This window comes from Macaca mulatta, chromosome 5 (assembly GCF_049350105.2).
Source record: "Macaca mulatta isolate MMU2019108-1 chromosome 5, T2T-MMU8v2.0, whole genome shotgun sequence".
Taxonomy (NCBI): domain Eukaryota; kingdom Metazoa; phylum Chordata; class Mammalia; order Primates; family Cercopithecidae; genus Macaca; species Macaca mulatta.
In genome coordinates this window covers 119,355,063-119,382,697 of record NC_133410.1, presented here as the reverse complement: position 1 = coordinate 119,382,697, position 27,635 = coordinate 119,355,063, and the positions used below count along the sequence as shown (strand labels likewise).

General features: G+C 41.3%; 1 protein-coding gene across 2 annotated transcripts in view; it reads left to right on the top strand.

Annotated features, from left to right (window-relative positions):
* ELOVL6 (ELOVL fatty acid elongase 6) overlaps nt 1-27,117 on the top strand; it is a 151,150-nt gene extending 124,033 nt beyond the window's left edge. The window contains exons 4-5 of one of the 2 annotated variants that reach the window (XM_028848012.2): nt 13,196-13,347; nt 21,173-27,117. In XM_028848012.2, coding sequence (XP_028703845.1) covers nt 13,196-13,347; nt 21,173-21,597 — 577 coding nt within the window. In that variant the 3' untranslated portion in view covers nt 21,598-27,117. 2 annotated transcript variants of the gene reach the window in all.
* Nucleotides 27,118-27,635: the final 518 nt, after the last annotated feature.

The following is a 27,635-nucleotide window of genomic DNA, read 5'->3' as shown; positions in this document are numbered from 1 at the left end:
CTCCTGGGACAGTACTGGCAGAATGCCAAGCCAGGCAGCAGTCCAGTGTGTGCCCGCTATCAGCCCTATGAGCTTGGCGGCACGTGTGGTATGGAGATGGAGGTGTGGTTTCTTACCAAGAGATAAAGGTATACACAGATTTCTCATTTTGAAAATTACCAGAATTCTATCATTACAATCTAGCAGATTGACCTTAAAAAAATTGAGGATGAAACGCACAGAAATCAGTAGAATAGATAGGAGAGTTTAAACATGTTCCTAACTGTTCCAGATTCACAAACCAGGGATAATTTTTCTTAAATTAGATGTATACACATATATAAAAATTAGCTTATCTGTGTTATGATTCTCATTTTCAAAATCATTTTGTGATTAAATTGGGGCCAGGACTGCTTGTTGCCTTTTTTCACAGGACTCTGGAAGGCTTTGATGTACAATAGGGTGACAATTTTCAGGCTTCCTTTGCGGAACAGGAAGTTCCTGAAATGGAGATGAGAGGACATCAGAGAAGACCATTTGGAGATTCTCAGATGTCTGAGTAACCATGCCAGAATCTTGGAGACTTTAAGATAAGAGATGTTGAATTGGCCACAAGTCAGAGATAAAAGTGCTCCCCAGGGTTTTTCACTGGGATTTCTCTTGAAGGAGATGAACTTGGCAACACAGTCACTGCCGACTGTTGCCAGTGTGGCACATTTGGAGGGCGGCCCATCTGGGCACCTTGTATAAGCCCTAGAAACTAAAGAGCCTACTAGTGAGTTTCACCTGGAAGATAAATTCCCATGATTTCTAGAAATACCAGTACAAAGGGTTTTTTTTTGTTTTTTGTTTTTTTTTTTTTTTGAGATGGAGTTTCTCCGTCACCAGGCTGGAGTACAGTGGTGCAATCTTGGCTCACTGCAACCTCTGACTCCCTGGTTCAAGCTATTCTCCTGCCTCAGCCTCCCAAGTACCTGGGATTACAGGCATATGCCACCATGCCCAGCTAATTTTTGTCTTTTTAGTAGACATGTTTTCGCCATGTTGGCCAGGATGGTCTCGAACTGACCTCATGATCCGCCTGCCTCGGCCTCCCGAAGTGCTGGGATTACAGGCGTGAGCCACTGCACCTGGCCAAAGGATTTTTTACAGGTGCGACTTAATTTTTTTTTTTTTATTTAAAGCCGCAGACTCAATGTTCTGAGTGTGCACTAGTCAGCTGCTAGGAGTTAGGCGCGCCAGCAAGTTGATGGCTGTCAGTCAACAGGCTTCAGCTGATCTCTGTCTCACTGATCTCACACTGGTGGATTGATTTCATTTGTGAACTACTGTATTTCTCATGCAAAGGATCCAGGTGAGGAGGCGGCTGGCTCCACCCTTCCCACCTTATGAAGTTTAACTCCAAAGAGTTCACCAGATATTGGCAGGCCCTGAAATCTTTTGGAAAATTCTCCTGAAACTTCCCTGGAGGTCTGTATATCCATCTTTAAAATATATTTATCAATGAAAGATGTGATTTAGAAAGGAGTATCTTTTCCTACTATCTCTTTTCAGTGGTGGTATTCGAACACTCTTTTAAAACACAAAACCCCTTGATCCACTGCTCTGGAATGGTGCTTAGACGCCTGGCATCCTTCTGAGCAGGCAGTGGATCTTGGCCAAGTGCCGGGAGAGAGCGGTGGAGGAAACTGTGGAGGGAAGGCTGGGCGGGAGATGGGGAGCCAGCTGTGGGAAGAATCCACCCTGCTGGTTCTGAAAGCGGAGCTTTGTCCCCTTGCCTGAAAAGGTGATTTGCCTTCACTGTAGTGGCATATCGTGACCAGACACTTCACGGTTCATGCTTGCAAATGACCTGAGTTCCAGAGCATACACATACTTGCTCCAATAAAAATAACTAAACATGGAAAGAAAAAAACTAAGCTCTTTTCAGTGAGGAGTAAGGTATAGCACAGGGCCTATCACCTGAGTGCTTACAAGTATGTGTGAAATGACTTAATTACATTTACCTTCTTTGGTGTGCTTTGTGCTAATAATAATTCAGTTACTGTGGACAACTACGAACATCTTGGGAAAAAAAGAACAAGGTGCTGCTTTAAAAGATTGTAAAGATTGAATGGACCTTTAGATTAATGAACCCAAATGAAGGAACTGGGCATATGGAAGAGCTGGAGCTTATGACTGCTACCTCCCTTCCTTGCAGCCATAACGTGAGTTCACAGTTTAGAGCTGGAATCATTTCCAGTCCCCTCATTTTAAGGATGTGGGAATACTGAGGGTCAAAATGACTTTTTTCCCTCCCTGGTTTTCAGTTAGTTGGGTTGGGGGGAAGATTCTGTACAGATAATGTTATATATCATGGTTCAAGTGCTCTCCCCAAAAAATTTACGTTAATTATCTTTATTAGTCCCTTCCTATATTGCTATAAAGAGCTACCGGAGACTGATTAATTTATAAAGAAAAGAGGTTTAGTTGACTCACAGTTCCGCAGGCTGTACAGGAAGCATGGCTGGGGAGGCTTCAGGAAACTTACAATCATGGCGGAGGCGACTGGGGAAGCAGACATGTCTTTCCTGGCCAGAGAAGTAGGAAGAGAGCCGAGGTGGAGGTGCTACACACTTTAACCAACCAGATCTCGTGAGGACTCACTCACTATCACGAGAACAGCAAGGGGGAAGTCCACCTCTCTAATCACCTCCCAGCAGGCCCCTCCTCCAACACTGGGGATTACAGTTCAACATGACATTTTTTCCCCCAGGAAAAAAGTTTGGTTTCCTCATGAGGCTGTGAAACCTATCTAGGACTGTGAGATGGAGTTAATGGAGCACTGCTATTATCATGGCACTGGAATTGTCACTATCCTAATAATTTGATAATACCCTGAAAGAGATTAATAGTTTTCTCAAAGGAACAAAGTTTTCTGTAAAAACAAGATGACTAACCACTTTTGTGATCCTGGTGAGTTTTTGGCTTCAACATTAATCTTTACTGTGAATACATTTATTCTAGGTTTTTTTGGCTCATATAAGCATCATTTTAATTTTCTGCTCTGCTTAATTGAGGTCACTATTGGTAGAACTTTGTTCTTTGTTTCTATTAGAAAAGTCCAGAAACTAGCACACTGTTTTTTTTCTTTTGTAGTTGAAGTCAGTATTCATTTGGCATGCCCAAGCCTCCACAGGAATGCATTGTGGCATCTCTTCCACAGTTGAGTGAAGAAGAAAAGGCAAGGGAAGAAAGCACACCAGTAATTAATTTTGTAGAATTTAGTACACCTCTTCAGATTTAAAATTCCAGGAGAAAGGTTCTCATCTAGGACACCAGGGATGCACAGATAGGCACCATTCTTTATCAGCTGCCTGAGCAGCGTCATTCCCAGGCTCATGGAGTGGGGTTGTAGAGGGAGGACAGGCCAGAAGGCATCTTACAGGGTGGGGTCTCCAAGGTGTCCCTAATCCAGAGCCGGCAAGCTAGGACCCACAGCGGGTGCCAAGTCCAAGATTCTGAGCCAGTTGTTTTGAGATGACTCCTAGGTGTTAGAATTGCCTTAGTGCTTCCAGCTGATTGTCATTTCCAGCCAGGCAGAGAACCACTATGCTAAATGAAAGCCTGGTGAGTTTTCCGGATCAGCTATCAGGTAAAAGGCAAGCACTGAGCTGTAGACAGAAGATTCTGCTACTTAGTAACTGTGAGACCTTGGGCCAGTCCTCTGCCCTCTCTGTGCCTGTTTCTTTGTCTATAAAACAGGGATAATGGTGCTCCATGAGGTGTACTGAGAATCAAATTCCATAATCTAGGGGCTCAATCAAGTTCTGTAAATGTGAAATGCCATGGCAGCATCCAGCGCAATGCTTGCACAGAGCCAAGTACTTGTCAGCCAGCATTGAAACTTGCATCGTTTAGTCTGGGAGCTGGGCTGGAGCAAGCAGTGACTGCTTTTCTCTCTGGCCTTGACAGGGCCAAGGCTATTAGTAGTGCCAAGGAGATGAAGTCTTTGTATCCTCCCCAAGAAAAATAATAATAATAATAGTAGCTCAAGTAACATAAAATCCTGCTTGTTTTACAAAATAGTGTGATATCTTCATCAGAATCTCAAAATGTTATAAATTCTATAGCCAGGTGTTCTCTTTCTTTTGGGAAATGCTAATTGATATCCATTATGGTACCAATTGCCCCCATTATTATTATTATTATTATTTGGAGACAGAGTCTTGCTCTGTTGCCCAGGCTGTAGTGCAGTGGCGCAATCTTGGCGCTCTGCAACCTCTGCCTCCCCGGTTCCAGCTTCATCCTCCTGAGTAGCTGGGACTACAGGCACTGCCACCACGCCCAGCTAATTTTTGTGTTTTTAGTAGAGACAGGTTTCGCCATGTTAGCCAAGCTGGTCTCAAACGCCTGAGCTCAGGCTGCCTGGGCCTTCCAAAGTGTTGGGATTACAGGCGTGAGCCACGGAGCTCAGCCCATTATTTATAATCTCTCCACCCCTCCTCACTCCTCACTCTGCCAGGCGGTTTTTATCAGGTTAGTTTCTAAAATTTGGCCCCCACGTTTCTCTGCTGTGCCAGGTAACTGGAGCAAGCGTGCTCCTTTCCAGTTGCACACTCCAGATGCAGGGACAGTGCTGAGCAGTATCCAACATGTCAGACCTCTGAAAAGCAAGGGAGTTATTATCTAAGAAATGTTCAGACCCTTTAAGCTTTCTTTTTTATGTTTAAAAAGCTTAGGTTTACAAGTTAAGGGAATAAACGGGTACTTCTGAAAGTGAATCGAAGCCAACTGATCCTAGCAAACATTTAATCAGAACATCTGTTTGCGCTTGAAGTTTTCTGACCACCAGGGGATTGGTGGTGAGTGGAGACAGCAGCCATAGAGTGCACTCTGCTCTTAGGTTTATCAGGGGATCATATTATCCACGAAGATAGCTTCTCTGTGCTCCAAGACTTTCCTCACTTACTGCTTCTTGCATGAAGCCTTCAGCACAGACAGGCTTTGCACTGCAACATGTAGCATTTTCTCAGTCTGGGAGTTCAAGATTATCATCATATGATACAATTTATCAGTCATTTTTAGATACCATTTTAGATATAGAAAGCTATGGAAGTTACTTCATGCCTCAAGGCCTAAATGTTATTTCTCCCAAAAGGCCTTATCTCTGTCCTCTGTCTTCCTTATCCTACTCTAAATTAAGTTCAGCTTTTATATCTAGTACTTTTCTCTCTTATCATGTATTTTAGTTTTAATTTATTTATTATTGTCCTTTTTTCATATTGTTGACTGTCTGCTTCCCCACTAGATTAAAAGCTCCAGCTAGTATGTCAGATCTCGGAGGAGATCTCTGTGAAAGGCATTTACGTCTAAGTAACATTCAGACTTTTAAGGTATCATTTTTTAAAATTAAAAAAACCCAAGGATTATTTTACTCCAGATATCAACTTAAAATATGTGAAAGACATAAATATTAGAAATAAAGATTTAAAGTTAGTTTTCTAGTAGCTTCTGAAAGAAAGTGAAACATTGATTAATAAAATGAAATTCTAACAGTAATAATCATATAGATGCATAACCTTTTAAAAAATGTACACAAATTGGATCATACCATAGGTACTCTCCTGCTCTTTATGTTTTTCACTTAATCGAGCATCTTGGTGTTCTTTCATGTCAGCACCTGATGCAAAGATCGCTGGTACATTTCATGGCTGTATTGTGTTCATTGTAATTTATTTACCGATTTTCATGTCAGAGGACATTTCTTGGCACTTCTCCTTTCTGCTACCATGTGAAGAAGGACATGTTTGCTTCTTCTTCCATCATGATTGTAAGTTTCCTGAGGCCTCCCCAGCCCTGTGGAACTGTGAGTCAATTAAAACTCTTTCCTTTATAAATTACCCAGTCTCAGGCAGTTTCTTATAGCAGTGTGAGAACGGACTAACGCATGTTCCAACAGTGGAATTGCTAGGTCAAAATATGTGTATTTTTTTTATTATGATAATGTGATGTGTAATTTTTGCCTCATGTTTCTTGATCCACAAGGTGTTGGGGAGATTTTCAGATTTTCTAACGGAGGTATGTAAGATTTCAAGCAAGATAAATGACTCAAACCTAGAAATGATCACAGAGTAATCAAGGGTAAAGTGAAGCTATACACTGAATTGTTAAGTAGCAGAGGAAGAAAATTATCAGAATATTACAACCTATCCCCCCATTTAACTGCTTACGCATTTATTAGACAAAAAAATAAAATCTACACTTTGGCTTTTTATATTACTGAAAAATACGTTTTTAGCTAAGGCTAACCACTAGACCAAATTAAAGTAGACATTGTCTATTAAAGATGCCTCTTCTCAATGAGAACACATGGACACAGGGAGGGGAACATCATACACCGGGGCCTGTCAGGGGGAGGCGGGTAAGGGGAGGGAGAGCATCAGGACAAATACCTAATGCGTACAGGGCTTAAAACCTAGATGATGGGTTGATGGGTGCAGCAAACCACTATGGCACATGTATACCTATGTAACAAACCTGCACGTTCTGCACATGTATCCCAGAACTTAAAGTAAAATAAAATAAAGATGCCTGTTCTCAAGTGTAGAAAGGGTTTAGAGTTTGGGTGCATGTTGTTTGTAGAGACATGATATTGACATGCAGATGCCATAATTCTGTATCACAGGCACTGTAATCCTATGTCATCCCCCAAATCTAGAAGCATTACAGTAGATTTGAGATTAATTTGTTTTAACCTGTTTTGGCATCACTGGATATTCTTCCTACTCTGGAAACTGTCAGAGTCTAAGACCAACAGCAGTTCAGATTTTGTTATCGAGAAAATCAGTGACCTCTCCTATGTTAATAAAGAGTTGCTACTGTTGGATCACCTGTTGCTGTGTTTTGACAACTCGTTTCCCACTCCCACCCCTCTTTGATAGTAGGATAGAAATATGATAAAACATTTTCATTGCCTAATACTAGAAAGTAATTGTACCTTTGGTTATTGAGTTAGTAGGGTGGAGATTGGTTGGCGGTTGGCATTTCACAATAAAAGATCCTTGAGAAATTATGGTTTGATTCCAAAAAAATCTTAATTTAAGATGAAGATCAATAAGGGAACAATGTAAAATTGTTTTTTTTTTAAATCAACTATTGATGTTCATGTGAAAATAATTTAAAGTATTGATGATTTATACCCAAGGCTCTTTTTTTTCCCCAGGGCAGAATTCTGGAATTCTTAACATTACTGAGCTATACCATTTTGACTTCCAGATGGAAATAAAAGTGGAAGGTTAAAATATGGAGTTATTCAGTCTTTTTGCAAGTAGGTAAATGGTCAGACGTCATGGTCAAAGCCTTAGGAAGTTTTGTTGTTGTTGCTGTTGTTGTTTTGAGAAAGGGTCTCACTCTGTCACCCAGACTAGAGTGCAGTGGCACAATTATGGCTTATTGCAGGCTCGACATTCTGGACTCAAGCGATCCTTTCACCTCAGCCTCCCAAATAGCTGGGACTACAGGTGTGCACCACTTTGCCCAGCTAATTTTTGCATTCATAGAAATGAGGTTTTACGATATTGCCCAGGCTGGCTTCAAACTCTTGGGCTCAAGCGAGCCACCACCTCAGCCTTCCAAAGTGCTAGATTTACAGCTGTGAGCCATTGTGCCCAGCCCAGCCCAAAGCCTAGTTTTAAAGAAGATTGGGCATATCTTACACATCTTTAAAAAGGACCGCAATACATAACACCTATAAAAGACAAAAAAAAAAAAAAAAAAAAAAAAAAAACCCTGAAAACAAGAACTTGCTTTCTAAACTTTTATTCTAAAAATTCCAACATCTGTTTATGTAAATATCCAAAGGAAACTCCCAACCTTATACACATACATACTCTTCAGCTCTTCAGTGCCACTAATTATTTCTATTGTTTTTGTTACACATATATATTTGTTTATTTTCATGTTTGTTGTCTCCTGCAATAGGCTGTGGAAACTCCCCCTCCCCAACCTCCCTCATGAGTACTGTAATATCTGACACTTGGTGGGTGTTAAATATGTGTTGATTTAATACATGAAACAGTCTTTTCTCCACCAGTCCTAATGCCAGTTTGTCATCCAAGGGCTGATTAGAGATTTGTGTTATATGTCAACATCACGCTAGAAATTCACTAGGAAAGCCTCACAAGCTGGTAGCATTGTGATTGCATCGATTGTGGCCAGGCACCTATTTAAAGTAGATTTTTAAACATTATCAATCTGGGCCAGGTGCAGTAGCTCACGTCTATAATCCCAGCACTTTGGGAGGCTGTGGCAGGAGGGTTGCTTGAGTCCAGGAGTTCAAGACCAGCCTGGGCAAGATGATGAGACCCCATTTTCATTTTTAAAAAAATCTAATATGTGCTTGTTTTAAAATAGTTAAATAGATGGGGACAGTGGCTCATGCCTATAATCCTAGCTACTTGGGAAGCTGAGGCAGGAGGATCACTTGAGGTCAGGAGTTCAAGGCTGTAGTGAGCTGTGATTGAGCCACTTCACGCCAACCTGTGCAATAGAACAAGATCTTATTGCTTAAAAAAAATTAAAAATGGTCAAATAGTGCAGAAATGTACACAGTATAAAATAGAAGGTACCCTCCCCCACCCACAAAGTATTACAGTTAATTGTATAATGGATATTCTTGGCTCCTCCTGACATCCCATGGCAAATAGCTAGTGATCAGGAAACAGGCTCCTTGTGGATTAGGAACCCAGTGCAGGAGTTTGAGAAGAAAGCACCTTAGCTAATCAGGACGGTGATCCCCACCTCCTCATCTCCTTGCTGCATTGTGTCTGATGTTGCAGAGGGAGCAGAAATGTATACTGCTCCCTCCACAGAGCTCTCTGGTATTCCACTGATTCATTTGGCTTTGACAAAAATGATATGTATGGTATATTTCTTTTTCTTTCTTTTCTTTTCTTTTCTTTTTTTTTTTTTTGAGACAGAGTTTCACTCTTGTTGCCCAGGATGGAGTGCAATGGCACAATCTCAGCTCACTGCAACCTCCATTCCCCAGGTTCAAGCAATTCTCCTGCCTCAGCCTCCCGAGTAGCTGGAATTACAGGCGTGTGCCACCGTGCCTGGCTAATTTTTGTATTTTTAGTAGAGACGGGGTTTCACCATGTTGGCCAGGCTGGTCTCAAACTCCTGACCTCAGGTGCTCCACCCGCCTCAGCCTCCCAAAGTGCTGGGATTACAGGCATGAGCCACCGCTCCCAGCCTGTATGGTATATTTCTTTTTTTTTCTTTTTCTTTTTTTTTAAAGTATGACCATAGAGCTGGGAAAAGGCATGTGACGTAGTAATCATCTGCCTTCATTCAACACAGTGGTCCAGACCCGCAGCCTGTTTGAGGCTCTAGATTTAGAATAATCTTTATCATGTGAAGGAAAGATAATTTCACTTGAAACAGAAGCTTTTCTATACCAACAGCTTCTCCTTCGAGCCTTTCTATGGAAAGTGCTCATTTCACATCCTGTTGTAAACTCACTAGTTGTCACTTGTGGAAAGTTGGTGCATGATTACCTTTTGTGGAGATGAGAGTCAGGATCAGGAACTGGAAGACTGAGCCCACCAGGTGTGGACTGCCTAGGCTGTCCCTCCTTGACCCCGCACTCTGGCCAGCTTCTACTGCTCCAAAAGAGCAACCCCACTGCAGGGGATGCCCCTCTTTGGGGTTGCCACACCAGGAGCAGGCCTCTGGAAACCTGAGAAGTGCTTCGAGAATGACAGCCATCCTTGGCTCCTAGAGACTCACTTGTCCAAGAAAAAAAAGTATATAAATAAAAATTCTCATAGCAATAGGAATAATATGAACAATCAATGTGGCAAATTGAATTAGCTGTAAATCAGTTTCCTTAACTTTGAATTAGGGTTAATTAACCTTAATCTCTCTACCTGACAAAATAAGATCAGAGAGGAAGGTGATTTTCAACATGGAGGGTTAGCCAAAGTAAATCAGCAATAATAATAATACAAATAGTAATAGAGTAAGAAGAGTAGTATAATGAAAACTGTTTCGTTGAGCACCTATACATCAGAGGCTTGATGCTAACTAAATACCTTACTTATATTGCTTTACAAAATTCATAAGATGAATTTGCGTGTTAGATATTACTCTCATTTCAGAGGAACAGATTCTTCAGTAACTTGGCTAATTATAAAACTGTTATAGTAAGTGTTTGGGCTGTGATTGGAGCCTATTGTACAAAGGGTTCAATTTGCAACTCTGATCTATTGACAGTGGCATAGAGTTGCCGATAACGTCAATGTGTTGTTCAGGGATGGCCAGAAAGAGTGCTGAGATTGATTAGCAACGTCTGCTGTGGGCCTAAGTAAGGACTGGGGGTAGCAGAACAGAGCAGCATATTTGCCTGCTGCATCACACTGCCTCTCAAGCTAATGTAACTTAGGGAGGAAGGAAAGTCTCTTCACCTTAAAGTGTATTTTGGTAAAGTGTCACAGTGTGACACTGTTGTGATAAAAACCACCTGGTTCCAAAGTGTGCAGAGGCTGAAATGTGCCAGGGGCGGAGCTAGTGGCTCCCCACAAATAACAATTATCCCATTGGCCAGGCAGCCCCCACAGCACTCCCTAGCAGTAGCACTGTCACATCCCAACAATGCGCCTTTGCCCACAGACACATGGGCCCAATGGCTGGCACTGACGGTTTCCCTGAAAAGTGCTACTGTCCTCTGTTCTGAGTCAGCCTTATTGTTCAGAGCTTAGGGAATGAGGCACATGTCCAGATATGGGACAATAATATGTGCTATACACTTGCTGTCAGCAATATTGTAGGTCACCATGATATCAAAACCTTCAGTTCTACAGCGCTCTGAAGTGACCTCCCCATACCCTAGCCCTCAAACTTGTGAAAACTGATTTGCCCTTAATTCAAATACCACTTCCTCTGAAGTCTTCCACCCACTAGCCAGAGTTAGCTTCATGATTTTTTTTCACTCCATCATCTAAAATCATGCCAATAAATATTTGACCATTGAAAGAATAAATGAACTTGTGTGAATACCTTAGAAGTGGAGAATAAATTACAATGATTTTTTGAGACCCAAAAGGATGAAAGGATAGTAACTATTTAAAAGATACATTCTTTGGATCTACTCTGATCATGTGTGCATCACATAGTCTAACAGCAAGTAGAGTAACAGGAAGGGTTTTGGGCTATATCCCAGCACTATGGGAGGCTGAGGTGGGTGGATCACGAGGTTAGGAGTTTGAGACCAGCCTGGCCAACATAGTGAAACCCCATCTCTACTAAAAACACAAAAAATTAGCTGGGCATGGTGGTGCACACCTGTAGTCCCAGCTACTTGGAAGGCTGAGGCAGGAGAGTCACTTGAACCCGGGAAGCGGAGGTTGCAGTGAGCCGAGATCATGCCACTGCCTTCCAGCCTGGGCAACAGAGCAAGATTCTGTCAAAAAAAAAAAGTAGCCATCATCTGGTGAGGGAAAGAGAGTACACAAAAAAAAATTCAGATAAGGCAGAAAAATATCCATTACTTGATGCTACTAATGAAATCAACCCTTCATCCCCAAATTAGGACAGATAATGGACTATAAAGACTGAGGTCATTCCACTGGGAGGAGATATTTCCTTGAGATAAGAAAGCAAAACGAAGCCAGTTTTGTTATGAAGAGGGGAGAAATGCAAAGGTGCTGAGGCAGAAAACTGAAAGTGCTGGAGTGATTGGCTCATAGCAAGCAAGAAGAGAATGGCAGGAGGTGAGAGTGGAGAATGGGGAGAGAGAGGCAGTGCAGAGAGGCCTTGTCGGTTCTGATAAAGGAGTTGAGGTTTTTATTCTAAGTGCAGAGAAAAACCACTAAAGGATTGAACAATATCTATATCTGTAAAATGACAGTAATCCTCTGCAGGACAATTTCATACACTGGAAAGAGTAACACCGTTTGATGGAGTCTTCATACCTTTAGAGAAGCTACTTACAAAGACCCAACTTAATAGGCAATTGCCAGGAATTAAACTTCATTATTTTGATTCTGTACAAAGTTGACCTTTAGTTCTAGTTGGCAGATGCATGCTTTCTGGACAGGTTAGCCTAGTGGAATGATTTATTCTAGAGCAACTCTAAATAAGATACTTTAAATAAAAAACAGTGCCTCTGAGGAGAAAATAAGTCTCCATTTCCCAATTCAACAGTTGTTCATTCATTCATTGATCTCTCGACTGACTTCTAGAGTAAGATGCTGCCCTTTGGGACAGAAAAGGCTAAGCAGGTCCGTCTTCCCCACACAGTCATCCAGCTCTCCTTTCAGCCCGGGCGTGGTTCACACACTTTGGGATGTATACTTACAGGGTTCACTTTGTAACAGCAGCTGCTTGTTCCCATTGCCAAGTACTTTCCCACAGCAGGTTGTGTTTCTTGAGCCTAATGTGTTCCAGAACTTCCTGTTTCCTTACCAGTTCCCTGATTTAAAAAATTTATTTTTTCTTCACTTTTTCGACAATCTGTATTGAGCACCTGTGCCTATGTGGAGGTAAACACATCACAGAGCATTGAAGAGCAGTGTTGGGGCGGTATTAGCACATGGTGCTAGGGAGCTCAGGGGGTGAGCACTTGTCTCTGCCTGAATGGGCTTCCTGGAGGAGGTGACAAAGCTAAGCTTTGAAGGAGTCTCATTCTGACATCTCTGAGAAAGATGGATCAGAGAGTAGAAAGCAATTTGGAGACTGCTGGAGAAATCCAAGGAGAGTCCGAAAAGCCTGGGCTGGTAAGGCAAGTCCAGAGGTAGAGGAAAAGTTTGCTTAAAGAGAAACAGGTTTTCAGGAAATAGAGCCAGTGGAACTTGGAGAATAACCGGGCATAGGGCAAAAGTGAGGTAATTCAAAGAGTTTGCAGCCACACCCATCTGCTCTCCGAGGAATAGTTTCCAAGCTGAAACTCAAAGGTCACCAGTGTTCTTCATGAGATCCTGCCCTGAATCTATTACCCTTTATCATGACCTCTTTTTGGAACATTGATGAAGAGAAAGTGGTATCATGTATGGTTTCAGAATAAAGTGCTGGAGTCATTGTATTCGCTCATTTTAAGATGCTTTCAAGGAAATACAAATATTATGATTCTTATGCCTATTTTCTGCTAGTGGCAAACCAGTCTTCTAAATATGGTTAATGTGAGAAGTGAAACTATTTTCCTAAATGCTGTTTCTTTTCTCTTTTCATCATGAAGTATATTCGGTGCTCTTCGAACTGGTGCTTATATGGTGTACATTTTGATGACCAAAGGCCTGAAGCAGTCAGTTTGTGACCAGGGTTTTTACAATGGACCTGTCAGCAAATTCTGGGCTTATGCATTTGTGCTAAGCAAAGCACCCGAACTAGGTGAGTACCTTCTTCCATTTCCTCTCTCTCTCTTTGTAGCAACATATCCACAATATTTATTTAGTGACCAAAGGAACAATTTGAAGGTCCTATTTTGTTGGTTTCAGGAAAGTTACAGTGAATGAATTTGAGTTCTTGACTGACTTCTACTTTCTATTGTTCACTCCCTCTTTCCTTTTAAATAATTTTACATTGTGCATATTAACAGCAGATAGTTTATACCGAACATGCTGATTTTTTAGCTCTACTAAAAATATACTGCCAGGGACTTATAAAATGTACACAGCCCCCTTTAAAAGGCCCACTGAGCTGAGCTAATATTAAAATACGGGGGAAAAAAGAGCAACACAGCTATTTCCAAGTCCCGTATCTGAGCGTACTTTCATCTGTAGAGTTAGGATTCAGATTAGGAATTAAGCTTTTCATTTGGGGACCCTCATGTTCTCATTAACAAATGCTAAGGGTTGGTCTCTGGTGGTGTTTGATTTTAATCATCAAGACTGGCCTTAGGGAAGGGGAATGTAATTTACCTTCTAGAAATTAATAGAAAATACAGGCTGTATTTGTAGATTTCTATAATTTTTCCCTCAACTCTTTAATGGTCTTGAACGTAAGTGTGGCACAGGTTAGCAGAAATAGTAAAGTCAAGGAGCTGCTGTGGGCACAGTTTCCCAGGAAAATGTCTTTATTTACACAGAAAGAGATCTAGTGGTGACAATAAGCTCTGAGTACATCCATGAGTAATACTAGCAAACTGGTACAGATTGTACAGGTACAAACTGGTAAGGCAAACCTGGTCACCGTCTGGGGTTCTGGGGGTTTTTTTACCTGCAATTAAGAATTATACATATTTAGTTCAAAAGATATCAATTGCGATTTTTGCCATGGTTTTCAATGGCAAAACTGCAATTACTTTTGCACCAACCTAATATGTATTGTCCCCTCACCTCTTTCTCCTAAAGAGGGAGATCGAGGTTATACTTTCCTTACAAACCACCTGCAATATAAGCTATGAGCAGTCTCTGTAAGGTGCTCTTTGTTCATGCCCCGTGTCTATTCAGATAGAATGGGAAGAGTCTGATGTGTGCAGGCCAGCAACCCAGCCACCCTCCACTGGAAGCCAGAAACCTGCTGTTTACAAGTAGATGACAGTTGGTTTGAGCTACTGTCATCCCAGGTCAAAAACAAGGGAAGAACAAGAGAAGAAAATTTTTCCTGAAAGCCTTTTCTAAGAGGGGCAGAGGTACAAAGATAGTCCAAAATAACTAGATAACTACCGCATGCATGGGCACGCCTGCACCCCTCCCCGACACACATACGCCTATACACACGCAGCCTATGAAAATGGTCTCAGGCTAAAATGCATTAGTGTGGATTCATTTAGCCATTCATTCAATGCATTTATGTTAAGCGCCGGCTGAAATAGAATGGCAACTTTATCTAAAAGGAATTTTATGATACAAATTTTATGAACCGGACCCCAGGAGGTATTGGTACCACTAGGTATGAAGTCATAGGCTAAAGAAGTGGTTTTCACCCTGGATTTACAGACAATGCCTGAAAAATCTGAAGAGGTGTTTCGGGGAATTTTAAAATTATATGAGAATATTTTAATTTGCTTTGTCATAGAGTTTCTGAATCAGAGCACTTGTTCTCAAACTTGGGTTGATCTGAGAGTGTGAGCATGTATTCTTTACTCTTAGGGTTTTGTGACTCTTTTTTCTCCCCCACTGAGACAGAGTCTCACTGTGTTGCCTGGGCTGGAGTGCAGTGGTGCTATCTCAGCTCACTGCAACCTTCGCGTCCCGGGTTCAAACGATTCTCGTGCCTCAGCCTCCCGAGTAGCTGAGATTACAGGTGTGTGCCACAGCACCTGGCTAATTTTTGTATTTTTAGTAGAGACAGGGTTTTCACCATGTTGGCCAGTCTGGATTTGAACTTCTGACCTCAGGTAATCAGCCCTCCTTGGCCTCTAAAGTGCTGGGATTACAGGCATGAGCTACCGTGCCCGGCTGTGGCTTTTTTTCTTTAAAATAAATTTACACATTATTAAAGTTTGAATTATTTTAGTTGAGAAATATATCCCTCTGACTTTTATGCTATTTAATAACCTTATTAATCCCCTATCTTTTTTGACAAAGGCCTGACTACAGCTACAGAAATGTAGTAAATGCATGAAACATGTGAGTTCCCCTGAATGCTACCCCTGAACACTTCAACAATTTCTACCTTTTACTACCTCCCCCCCAGATTTTTTTTTTTTAAATAAGAAATGGTATGATATGGCTGACCTTTAAGCCTCAGATCGCAAAGAAGCAGCCTCAGTGTTTTCTTCTAGAAATGCCTTTTCCCTGCAAGGAATACTTGTCTGTGTTGTGTTCTGAGTTATATGCAGCTGTATTTGAGGTGCTTGAGAACAAACATAGTCCTTTCTACCTTTTGGAGGAATAATTTATTGAAATGCCACCTCAAGCTATCTATAGTGATGAATTTCCTTTAAAGACATAATCAGACCTATGCTCTCTGTCCTCCTGACTTTTACGATTCCTAGAGAAGACCTATTAGTGTAGCAACCAGAGGTACTCCTGTTTTCATCTTCTATCTTGGTTGTGTTGATACTGATGATCTTAATATCACCTGTCTTAATTTAATCCAGGCCCAAATGTCCACTCCCCTCAGCCTCATGGCGGACATTGTAATTGAACAGAGTTTTCCCTCTTGAGCCCCAAAGGAGCCATAGTCCAGTCTCCTATTTGCAGTCAACAGGAGTGGTGTGCCGCTGGCATGATAATCCCTTTCCCTGGAAAGGACTCATTCATCACAAAAACTTGTAGTAGTCCTTTGTGGATTATCCAATAATTGATCCTTCTGTAGTTAAAATATGAGATTGAAGTGTTGGGAAAAATAATATTCTAATCTTGATGTAGTTTTTAATGAGGCTAATTAGTAACATAAATTCTTCATATAGTTTCAAACGCTTTATAGAGATAATTTTCATGTCCTGAATACTTTTTTTTTTTTTTTTTTTACATTTTAAAATATGGGATATTGTTCTTCAAATACTCTGGAGCTCCTCTGACAATGGCCATTCAGAGGTTAACTGCTGACTCAAAACAGGTCCAAAATCAGTGCAAGTGTCTCCAAGACAAGCAGACCTAGGTCTTTACGTAGTCAACATGTTTGCCTGGATGACTTTTTTTCCCATGCATTTTGGACGTTAAATTTCTTTCCAGTTTGTGTAGTTGGGAAATCTTGTCTCCACTATTGAGTTAAGAGAGATTTACCCATTTCGATTATTTAGAACTTTTCTTATTTTTAGGTCCCAAGTTTTACCTTTCAATATTCTAAGACTCTGGACTCTCTTATGAGCATCAAAAGGAAAAGATCTTATGAGGAAAAAAACAGTTCTTCCATGTACAATACTGAAACTGTATCCCCCCAGCTCCCACAAACTCAAACTCTTGTTTTAAATTGCAGTAAAATATACACACTGTTCAGATTGTTGAGCAACCGTCACTCCATCAACTTCCAGAACTTTTGCATCTTCCCCAACTGAAATGCTTCTCATTCCACACTAACTCCCCCTTCACTAAACTCTTAATAAATAGCAAGAAGAGCTTTCTGTTTCAGCAGAAAACCGTGTGCTCATTTCAGTGAATTATGGGGTTGCAGGCCACTAGAACAAGTGAGAGGAAGAGAGCCACTAACCTGCTTTGTGTGCCAAATCTTTGAGCACCTACTATTTGGATTATATTAAAACCTGCTGAGATTTTGTTTTGTTAGAACTTGGAAACATCTGCTGTGAGCCCAGGTCCTTGCTCAGTTGAGCATGTCATTGTTTTTGAAGCTCTGACTCAGCAGCACTCTAGCTAGCTCTGGGAAGAGGGACTCAGCTGTGTGTCACAAACCACACACACAGAGTAGCCTCTCTGTGTCTCTTGGTGGCCAAGAACACCCTGGGGATTTCCAAATGCTTGTTGCTTTTCCTGCAGCTGCAAAGGTGTAGTTAAGAAGGGACACTTGGGTATAAGGAACACCATGCCCTGCCTGAAAGCTGACTCTTCCATGATAATAATTGGACCAAAGGTTAGAGAAATCATGATAAAGAGAACATGAGCCAGGAGGTAGCTAAAATGACATGACTGAAACATCCAAGAGTCTAAAGTCCCATTGCTTGTACTTGGCCAGCATCCTTCCCGTTATGCCAACAGGACATTTGAACAAGAAAGATTGACCAACTCAAATGCACAGTTCCTCTGATAGTTAACATTTCTGGGTCACTCCATAGCTTCTGGAAAGCCTGAAATTACCTTCACTTGGCATGACTCTGGCTCATGACAAATTAAATGTGACATTATGTGGTTTCCCCAGAGGAAAAATAATTTGTACCTGCTAGAGCGGCATGACTGATGCATCTCAGCTGCCATATCCAAAACCGTGCGAGGACTCGGTTAGCTCTTCTGGAGCCCCACCAGTTCCCCTTGCTTGAGGGAAACTACCACTGTTTGGGTCAGCAGTCTTGGGGATAGTAACCCTGATAGAGCATTGAATGGTATTACTGATCAGCTCCAGAGCCATTGCTGCGAGACGCTCAGTTTCATTCCTGCACCCACCATCCCGCATATGTGTTCTGGAAAAAACTCCTAAGCAAATTTAAGTTAATTTTGTCATTGAAATTTTGGGACATGTTTTCTCCCCTCCTACCCCTCCACTCCACTCCACTCCCTAAAGTAACTAGAAACACCCAGTGTGTCTCAGATAAACCTGAGACATACCCTCATCTCCAGACAGGAGAAACACAAAGCCGTTCTTAACTCCAGAATTGTACCTTCCACTTTCCATCCCACACTGGCCCATTCTAATATGGTTTTTCTTAATCATTCTTTAGACAGTAAGATTTTAATATAAAAGTGATGATAGAGTTAAACTAAAGAATTAGGATGAAATGCATATCACTTTATGACAAATTTATTATAATGTGTTTGGAATTGTATGGGGATTTATATTTTAGTTAATGCTAACAGACTCATAAAAGCATCTATTCAATTATGAATGACTCAATTTGTTTTAAACATACAGTTTCTTAGACATCTACCTTCTTTACACTATGAACAAAGGTAGCTGGAACTGATTGTGTCTATGTTATTGTCGACAGAGGGATTGGAGGCACAGAGTAGTAGTTATACAGAAACGGTGGCTCTCTGACAGGCACACAAAAATAGCACAGTTTAACACTGAGAAGTAGACCCCGGGTCTCCTGACACCAGTTTTGTCCCTTAAGTATGAGTGTTACCATCAGCATCCATCATTGTTAGCCTGCCTGACATTTATAGACACCATAAAAATCAGGCATCTTGCAAGAGAGAAGATGACTTCAACAAAAATTTGATAGTAAGTTCAGAAATATGACAACTGACAACTTTCCTATTTATTTATTTTTTGAGATGGAGTCTCGCCCTGTCATCTGGGCTAGAGTACAATGGCGTGATCTTGGCTCACTGCAACCTCTGCCTCCCGGGTTCAAGTGATTCTCCTGCCTCAGACTGGGATTACAGGTGGCTGCCACCATGCTCAGCTAATTTTTTATTTTATTATTTATTTATTTATTTATTTATTTATTATTTATTTATTTATTTGAGATGGAGTCTCACGTCTCACTCTGTCGCCCAGGCTGGAGTGCAGTGGCGCAATCTCGGCTCACTGCAAGCTCCGCCTCCCGGGTTCATGCCATTCTCCTGCCTCAGCCTCCAGAGTAGCTGGGACTAACAGGTGCCCGCCACCACCCCTGGCTACTTTTTTTTTTTTTTTGCTTTTTTTTTTTTTTTTTGCTTTACAGTAGAGACAAGGTTTCACCATGTTAGCCAGAACGGTCTCAATCTCCTGACGTCGTGATCCGCCCACCTCGGGCTCCCAAAGTGCTGGTATTACAGGTGTGAGCCACCGTGCCAACCTAATTTTTGTATTTTTAGTAGAGATGGGGTTTCACCATGTTGGCCAGGCTGGTCTCGAACTCCTGACCTCAAGTGATCCCCCCCTGCTTCGGCCTCCCAAAGTGCTGGGATGACAGGCGTGAGCCACAGCACCCAGCCAACTTTCTTTTTCTATTGTAAACAAATAAGAAATAATACTATTTAACAGTTTAGTAGGAAAATAAACTAATAGCTCTCCTAATGAATGGAATGGGGCACCATCTGTATCCTTCCAGCCACTGTCATTAGAACCTTAGAAGTCTTTCCCCACAGCCCAGCATGCTTTGACCTTGCCTGGTGCAAGCGTTTTAGGCCATCTGTGAAGTACATGAGGGATAAGGCAGGAATAAGTACTAGCTTTTTTTGCGCTTAATTAAATTTCAGAAGAAGAAGATCCAGGGCCAGGCACGGTGGCTCACGCCTATAGTCCCAGCACTTTAGGAGGCTGAGGCCAGCAGATAGCTTGAGCTCAGGAGTTCAAGACCTCATCTCTACTAAAAAAGTTTTTTTTAATCAGCTGGGCTTGGTAGCACGTGCCTGCAGTCCTAGCTACTCCTGAGGCTGCAGTGGGAGGATCACTTGAGCCCAGGAGATCAAGTCTTCAGTGAGCTGTGATGGCATGTAGGTGACAGGGCGAGACCCTATCTCAAAAACAAAATAAAAAATTAAAAGAACCTTCTAACTCTTGTTTTTACACAAAAAGAATCCAGGTTTGAGTTCACCAAACGTCATGAAGGATGTCAATTTTTCCCATGTGTTATAACCACAGAGATAGGAAGGAGAAAGATGCATTCACCTGCATTAGCCTGTTTCTGTCCCGCATCCTAGTGTATCTTCCCTTATTCTCTTACTCGATAATGTAATTGGGTGTATTTTTCACTGGGCTTGCTCTTCATCCAATTTTACATAAATGTTCTACAGTCTATTTTCAGAGCCCTGAGACTTTTCAGTGAAGCATTGCAGATACATAGCATCTACCCACCTCAGCATAATTCTAGCTTTCGTAATATAAATTCCCTGCCTCAGAAGCTATGGTCTTTTCCTTCAAAGGGATATTGTTAGACGAAATTTTGATAAATCCTGGAAAGCTTTTCAGTTAATTCTATAAAATGAAAACTGTTATTTTCAATTTCTCCTCACTTGATTCACTGGTATAAAATATTCCTATTACGCTTGTCAGCGAATGTGTATAGAAGAGGACGTTTGTCCCCCTTTTTCTGTCTGTCTTTTGTTTAGATTTTACTTTTCTCACTGCCATTTGGCAAGGCTTCGTAATTTACAGGGAGCTCACAAGGACATGTGTTTGAGGGGCACCTTTTGTCATGTACCAAAGAAAAAGTATGGTTTTACTACTCTAGAGAGGCCTTAGAACATTTTGCTGGGCACTTGAGTTCCAGTGCGTTTCTTTTGATTGATAAAGGATCTAAGACAAGTCACCGGTCCCCTCCAGGTGATATTTCCTAAGATGTATAGTTGAGTTGGGAGTTGGCAACATAGTTGTTAATGTCCCTTCCAGATCAATGATGGATAAGATTTTGTGTGAAATACCTTGAAAGAAACATTTGCTGCTTGCCGACTGTGTGTGAAGAGGGCCATGCTGATTATCCACTTAATCCTCAGGCAATTCCATGCTACTCTTTTAAATTATCACCATTTATATAGACGAGGAAACTAGAAATAGTGAGGACAAGTAACTTGTCCAGGGTCACAGAGCTAGTAAGTACCAGTCATGGGTTCTAATCCCATCCATGTAACCCTCCAGTCCTAGCTCAGGATGTCTACCCTCTTATAAAACCGTAAGTCATCGTTATTGGTGGTCAAGGATCTCACGTACCTTCTTCCCCTTTGTCTTTCAGGAGATACAATATTCATTGTTCTGAGGAAGCAGAAGCTGATCTTCCTGCACTGGTATCACCACATCACTGTGCTCCTGTACTCTTGGTACTCCTACAAAGACATGGTTGCCGGGGGAGGTTGGTTCATGACTATGAACTATAGCGTGCACGCCGTGATGTACTCTTACTATGCCTTGCGGGCGGCAGGTTTCCGAGTCTCCCGGAAGTTTGCCATGTTCATCACCTTGTCCCAGATCACTCAGATGCTGATGGGCTGTGTGATTAACTACCTGGTCTTCTACTGGATGCAGCATGACCAGTGTCACTCTCACTTTCAGAACATCTTCTGGTCCTCACTCATGTACCTCAGCTACCTTGTGCTCTTCTGCCATTTCTTCTTTGAGGCCTACATCGGCAAAATGAGGAAAACAACGAAAGCTGAATAGTGTTGGAACTGAGGAGGAAGCCATAGCTCAGGGTCATCAAGAAAAATAACAGACAAAAGAAAATGGCACAAGGAATCACACGTGGTGCAGCTAAAACAAAACAAAACATGAGCAAACACAAAACCCAAGGCAGCTTAGGGATAATTAGGTTGATTTAACCCAGTAAGTTTATGATCCTTTTAGGGTGAGGACTCACTGAGTGCACCTCCATCTCCAAGCACTGCTGCTGGAAGACCCCATTCCCTCTTTATCTGTCAACTCTAGGACAAGGGAGAACAAAAGCAAGCCAGAGGCAGAGGAGACTAATCAAAGGCAAACAAAGGCTATTAACACATAGGAAAAAAATGTATTTACTAAGTGTCACATTTCTCTAAGATGAAAGATTTTTACTCTAGAAACTGTGGGCACACACACACACACAATCCTTTCTAACTTTATGGACACTAAACTGGAGCCAATAGAAAAGATAAAAAAGAAAGAGACACAGGGTGTATGTCTAGAACAATAATGCTTTTGTAGAAACTAAAGCCTTTTTAAGAAATGTCAGCTGCTGTAGCCCCCATGAGAAAAGATGTCTTAATCATCCTTATGAAAACAGATGTAAACAACTATATTTCAACTAACTTCATCTTCACTGCATAGCCTCAGGCTAGTGAGTTTGCCAAAACCAAAGGGGGCAAATACTTCCCCAAGGTTCTTCCTGGGAGGATGGAAACAGTGCAGCCCAGGTCCCATGGGGGCAGCTCCATCCCAGAGCATTTCTGATAGTTGAACTGTAATTTTCACTCTTAAATGAGATATGAAGCATTATCCTTTTGTTCAGTTGCCCCGGGCTTTTGAACAGAAGAGTAAATACAGAATCGAAAAGATAAACACTTGACCAAACAATGTGAAACAGGTTGTGTAGTATTTGTAAAAAGGCCCGGCCCAGGACCACAGTGAGCTAGAAAAGGGAGAAAGGCAGTGGGAAAAGAGGTGAGCCGAAGATCAATTCGAGAGACAGACGGTGTGTATGCCCCTCCCTGTTTGACTTCGCACACACTCATAACTTTCCAAATGAAACATTGTACCGCGTATATTTTCAATATTTTTGTGAATTCCAAAAGGAAATCACAGGGCTGTTCCTGATACTGGGGGAACACTGTGTTTCTGCATCATCAGCATTTGCTCCCCAAGCAATGTAGAGGTGTGTAAAGTGCCCTCTGCTGGCTGAGTGGCAATACTACAACAAACTTCAAGGCAAGTTTGGCTGAAAACAGTTGACAACAAAGGGCCCCCTATACACTTATCCCTCAAATTTTAAGTGATATGAAACACTTGTCATATCTTTGGCCAAATCAGAAGATACTCACCCTGCTTCAAGTCAGCTTCAGAAATGTTTTAGAAGGGACTTTCGCTCTGGAACTCAAAATCAATTTATTAAGAGCCATATTCTTTAAAAAAAAAAAAAAAAAAAAAACTGGATAATATTATCTGTAATACTTCAGTCCTTTACAAGCCAAATACATGTGTCAATGTTCCTAGTATTTCAAGGAAGCAATTATGTAAAGTGGTTCAATGTGACATAATAGTGTTATAATTGGTTAAGTAGCTTAATGATTAGGCAAACTAGATGAAAAGATTAGGGGCTTCTACACTGCATAGATTCCATGCACATAGCCACGCATACACACACACACATGTGGGGTACACTGAACTTCAAAGCCCAAATGAATAGAAACACATTTTCTGGCTAGCAGAAAAAAACAAAAAACAAAAAAAAACCTGTTGTTTCTCTTTCTTGCTTTGAGAGTGTACAGTAAAAGGGATTTTTTCAAATTATTTTTATATTATTTTAGCTTTAATTGTGCTGTCGTTCATGAAACAGAGCTGCTCTGCTTTTCTGTCAGAGATGGCAAGGGCTTTTTCAGCATCTCGTTTATGTGTGGAATTTAAAAAGAATAAAGTTTTATTCCATTCTGTGTGAATGGTTTGAGCAGTGAACAAAGAATCCATGCAAACCAAGTCATGACTGGAAGAAATGGGGAGCGGGGGGCAGCGCAGGGGAGGAAAGCTGTTACATCTGTGTTAAATGATTGTGAGTGGTCTATAATGTCTTGAAGTTGGTTCATAGATGAGACACAATTGATGGAGGAATGTATTATAAATTATGCAAAATCTGACATGAGCTGAAAAGACAGGTCCTGTTACAAGAACTAATAGATGCTTAGGATGCAAATGTTATTTTGAGCTTCGCAAATACATGATACCGTGCAATAAGCCTTTTTTCCTTATAACAGAAAATGAGAATAATTAAAATGAGGAGAAGGCCACATAACAATTGACTTGAGTTTAATTGAAAGACCCATTGGAGGCTCATCTGGTTGATTTAATTATTTAATTCAGTGATTTATTACAGATCTCTTAATGCAGGTTAGAATACGGAAGTGAGCATAAACCTTAAAAAGACTCTGAATGATGCTTCCAAAGCACTTTCATCTTGGTATTAGGTTCATGTTTGTCTTTACTTGTAAAATAATTTGGAATTTTTGTTTACAGGGTGAATGTCTTAATAGTTTTAAAATTAGCTAAATATATCTAAAGGCATTTCCAATGTTTATCATGGGAGGAAAAAAGCCACATTTTTTTAAAAAACAAAACAAAACGAAATTTTGGTAGTATAGGTTCAATGCACTGTTTTTAACATCTCAGCTTAGCTGCTTTAATCATATCAAGATATGAGGCTGGATCACTGGCCCATGACAAATCTGAAACCTACCAGAGAATTGACTGCCACATAGATAATCCTGCTGTCAGTTAACATTCCAGAAAAACTTGGGCAGGCAGGTTTTTATAACTGCCCCACTATGCTGCAATAGATTATCTTTCTATTGAAGATTTTCCACTGCATCCCAATCCTACTATGGTGAAAACATTGTTCTTGGACTAAAAAAATCCTTTATTTCACACACACACAATTTCATACACTAGGTCTGAGCATCAACCCAAGCCCATGAGTTTGCAATGAAGTTCTAGTGAGAAGTGCTCTATTCATAAAGCAGGGGGTTTATGTGACCTTCTAGTGTTGCTTATGGGAAAAGAGTAACTACCATATTACATCTAACGGAAGGCCAAAGTACCAAATTAAAACCACAGATTGAAGTTGTTCTTCAAAGTCACTTACTCCCATCCTTCTAATTATGCTCCACTACAAAAGTAAGGGGAGAAGAGGTAATATGCTGTACATGTACATTGCTAGAGGGAAAAGAAAGGCTTGATTATATCCCCTCGCTTCTCCACCTCTCTGCTTACATAAAGAAACTGATTAGAAAAGAGACTAATGTATCTGGACTGAGTTAGAAACTTCGTATGAGTGGGCTTTGTAGAATTGATGGGAAAGACAGTGGGAACCTAGGAGAACAGAGAGACCCACGGAATGTCTTTTTTTCTTTTCTTTCTTTCTTTCTTTCTTTCTTTTTTTTTTTTTTTTTTTTTGAGACAGAGTTTTGCTCTTGTTGCCCAGGCTGGAGTGCAGTGGCGCAATCTTGACTCACTGCAACCTCCGCCTCCCAGGTTCCAGCAATTCTCCTGCCTCAGCCTCCCAAGTAGCTGAGGTTACAGGTGCCCACCACCACACCCAGCTAATTTTTGTATTTTTAGTAGAGACAGTGTTTCACCATGTTGGCCAGGCTGGTCTCAAACTCCTGACCTCAAGTGATCCACCCGCCTTGGTCTCCCAAAGTGCTGTGATTATAGGCGTGAGCCACCATGCCTGGCCCAGAATGTCTTTTTTAATCAGATGTAGCATCTTCATAAGGTAAAGCCTGTCACATCAGAGTAACAAAGCTCCTGGAGTAGAGTGATGCTAGAATAGAATGTTTCGGAAGTCTGGCCATAGTCCCAGATTCTGAATTACCTGGGAGAGACAAGATGCTCAGGTTACTATTTTTTCTTTATTCTGATAGTACAGCCTCTACTGAGAGACCATGTGTGTGTCACACAACCGAGGCAGCTAGGGCATATTCTGAGGGCTTTTTTTTTTTTTTGCTGGGGGTGGGGGGTTGCTTAATGATTCTTTAACAGAGTAACTGGATTGGCCAAGGTCTGATTCAAGAGGCTATGAGGAGAGTGGAGAACTCTGCCTCTCAAGAGTTCAGAGCTTTAAGTTGTATAAGCATAGTCCATGTCCACCTCTTGTAAACACTTATTTCCTTAAAAGTTTCCATCGTGGAAAATAATATCATGTCAAAGTTTTATGAGCGCCCAGAACGTCCCAGTAGTCAAATGTAGTGTCTTTCTCTAGTCTTTGTTTTCGGTATTAAATACCTTGCTCTCAATTTAGGATGATCGTAAGGCCTATGTTCGTGCTGTGAGTCATTGTCTCCCACAGCTTTTAAAACGTCTTTCTGTGTCTTTTCTATACAACACCTGATTCTTTGTGCCTCAGACTCATTGCCATCAGGAAGAGACTCTGCCAAGATCCACCACCACATTTGGCCAGTGGTGTATACACATTAAAGTGAGCGCTGATGAAATCACAATGCCCTATTTTGTTCTGACAATCAGTATGAAGGGGTAGGTCCCAGTGTGCCAATGAGCCAACACCTCTGTATGCTGGTATCCAAGACTTACACAAAACAAGTGTCAGTGCAGTCACGGCATTTTCTTGAATGCTGTTGTGGTAGACTCCAAAACATCTGTGAGCCATATGGCACAACTCATGGCTGAAGAGGCCAGTAGAGTGCACCTGCACAGAGCATTGAAGAACATACGCAAACCTGTTGAATCATCAAGTTATTTTCCTCATCCTCAGAGACTTTGACAATTCAGGGCTCACAGACGGCAGGGGAGAATTCTCAGGCTTCCCTTCCTCCTGAATGACACTTTTTAAAGGAAGTGATGTGGAAGTTGTTCTAGAAGTTAGATGGACAGTGGGAGCACATTCGTGAGTGGGGCTTGGGAGGTCTCAAAAATGGCACTTTGATTTTAGGCTGGGCAGGCAAAAGTCTCACGGTAAGATATATTTCATTGGACGTCCAAACCCACAACTGCATTGTACTAACCTCTTCTGAAGTAACTGGTTAAATTAAGAACTGGTCCCATAAGTCAGGGTCAAGCCACATTTATAACCCATTCGGGCCGGATGTGAAGGGCTCTGACTCACGTTGGTATTTAAATGCTGTTACTTTCCCAATGCTTAGTAGCACTTGAGACTTTATTTCAATCGACAAAAACCAAGAAGGTCACAGAAGTAGCCTAATAGTCCTCCCTGGTCATATTCGTTTCAAACAGGTCTGCCTGTCTGGGCATATTGAGGCAGGAGGTTGCTTGCTGCTATCTTGAAAACCACTGGAAGATTCAGCTTCTTGGGGACCTCAGAGCCTATGTTCATATGGAAGCCCACCCATATAAGCCTCACAGAGCAAATCACAGCAATGTTGAAGTTGTTATTTTCAAGTGCTTATTTCACATTAAAAAAAATATTTTTTCCTGGTGTATTAAAATTAAAAATAAAATCATAACTTTTGATTTAAAATCAAACTGTGTTTCTGTTTTCTCTCTTACTCTGGGCAATTTAAATGGGACATCTAGGACACTAAGGGTTCCTCAAATATTCAGAAATGCCATTTCCACCCTTTACACCCATAGGCGTGGGGCACAGAGATGAGTCACTAAAACTCCTCACTTTCTAGTAGAGCCCAAAGATGCTGTAGCCCTCAACTACTACTGACTAAATGTCCATAAGATGTCCAGCCCTTCAGTAATGCCTTTCATTCATTGATAGAGCATTTTACAATTCACATGCTTTCTACCTCTGTTGGTTCACCAGAGCAGTGTTTTTTTGTTTGTTTTGTTGTTGTTGTTATTTTGGTTTTTTTTTGAGATGGAGTCGGGCTCTGTCCCCCAGGCTGGAGTGCAGTGGCAAGATCTCAGCTCACTGTAACCTCTGCCTTCCGGGTTCAAGCGATTCTTCTGCCTCAGCCTCCTGAGTAGCTGGGATTACAGGGACACACAACCATGCCTGGCTAATTTTTGTATTTTTAGTAGAGACAGAGTTT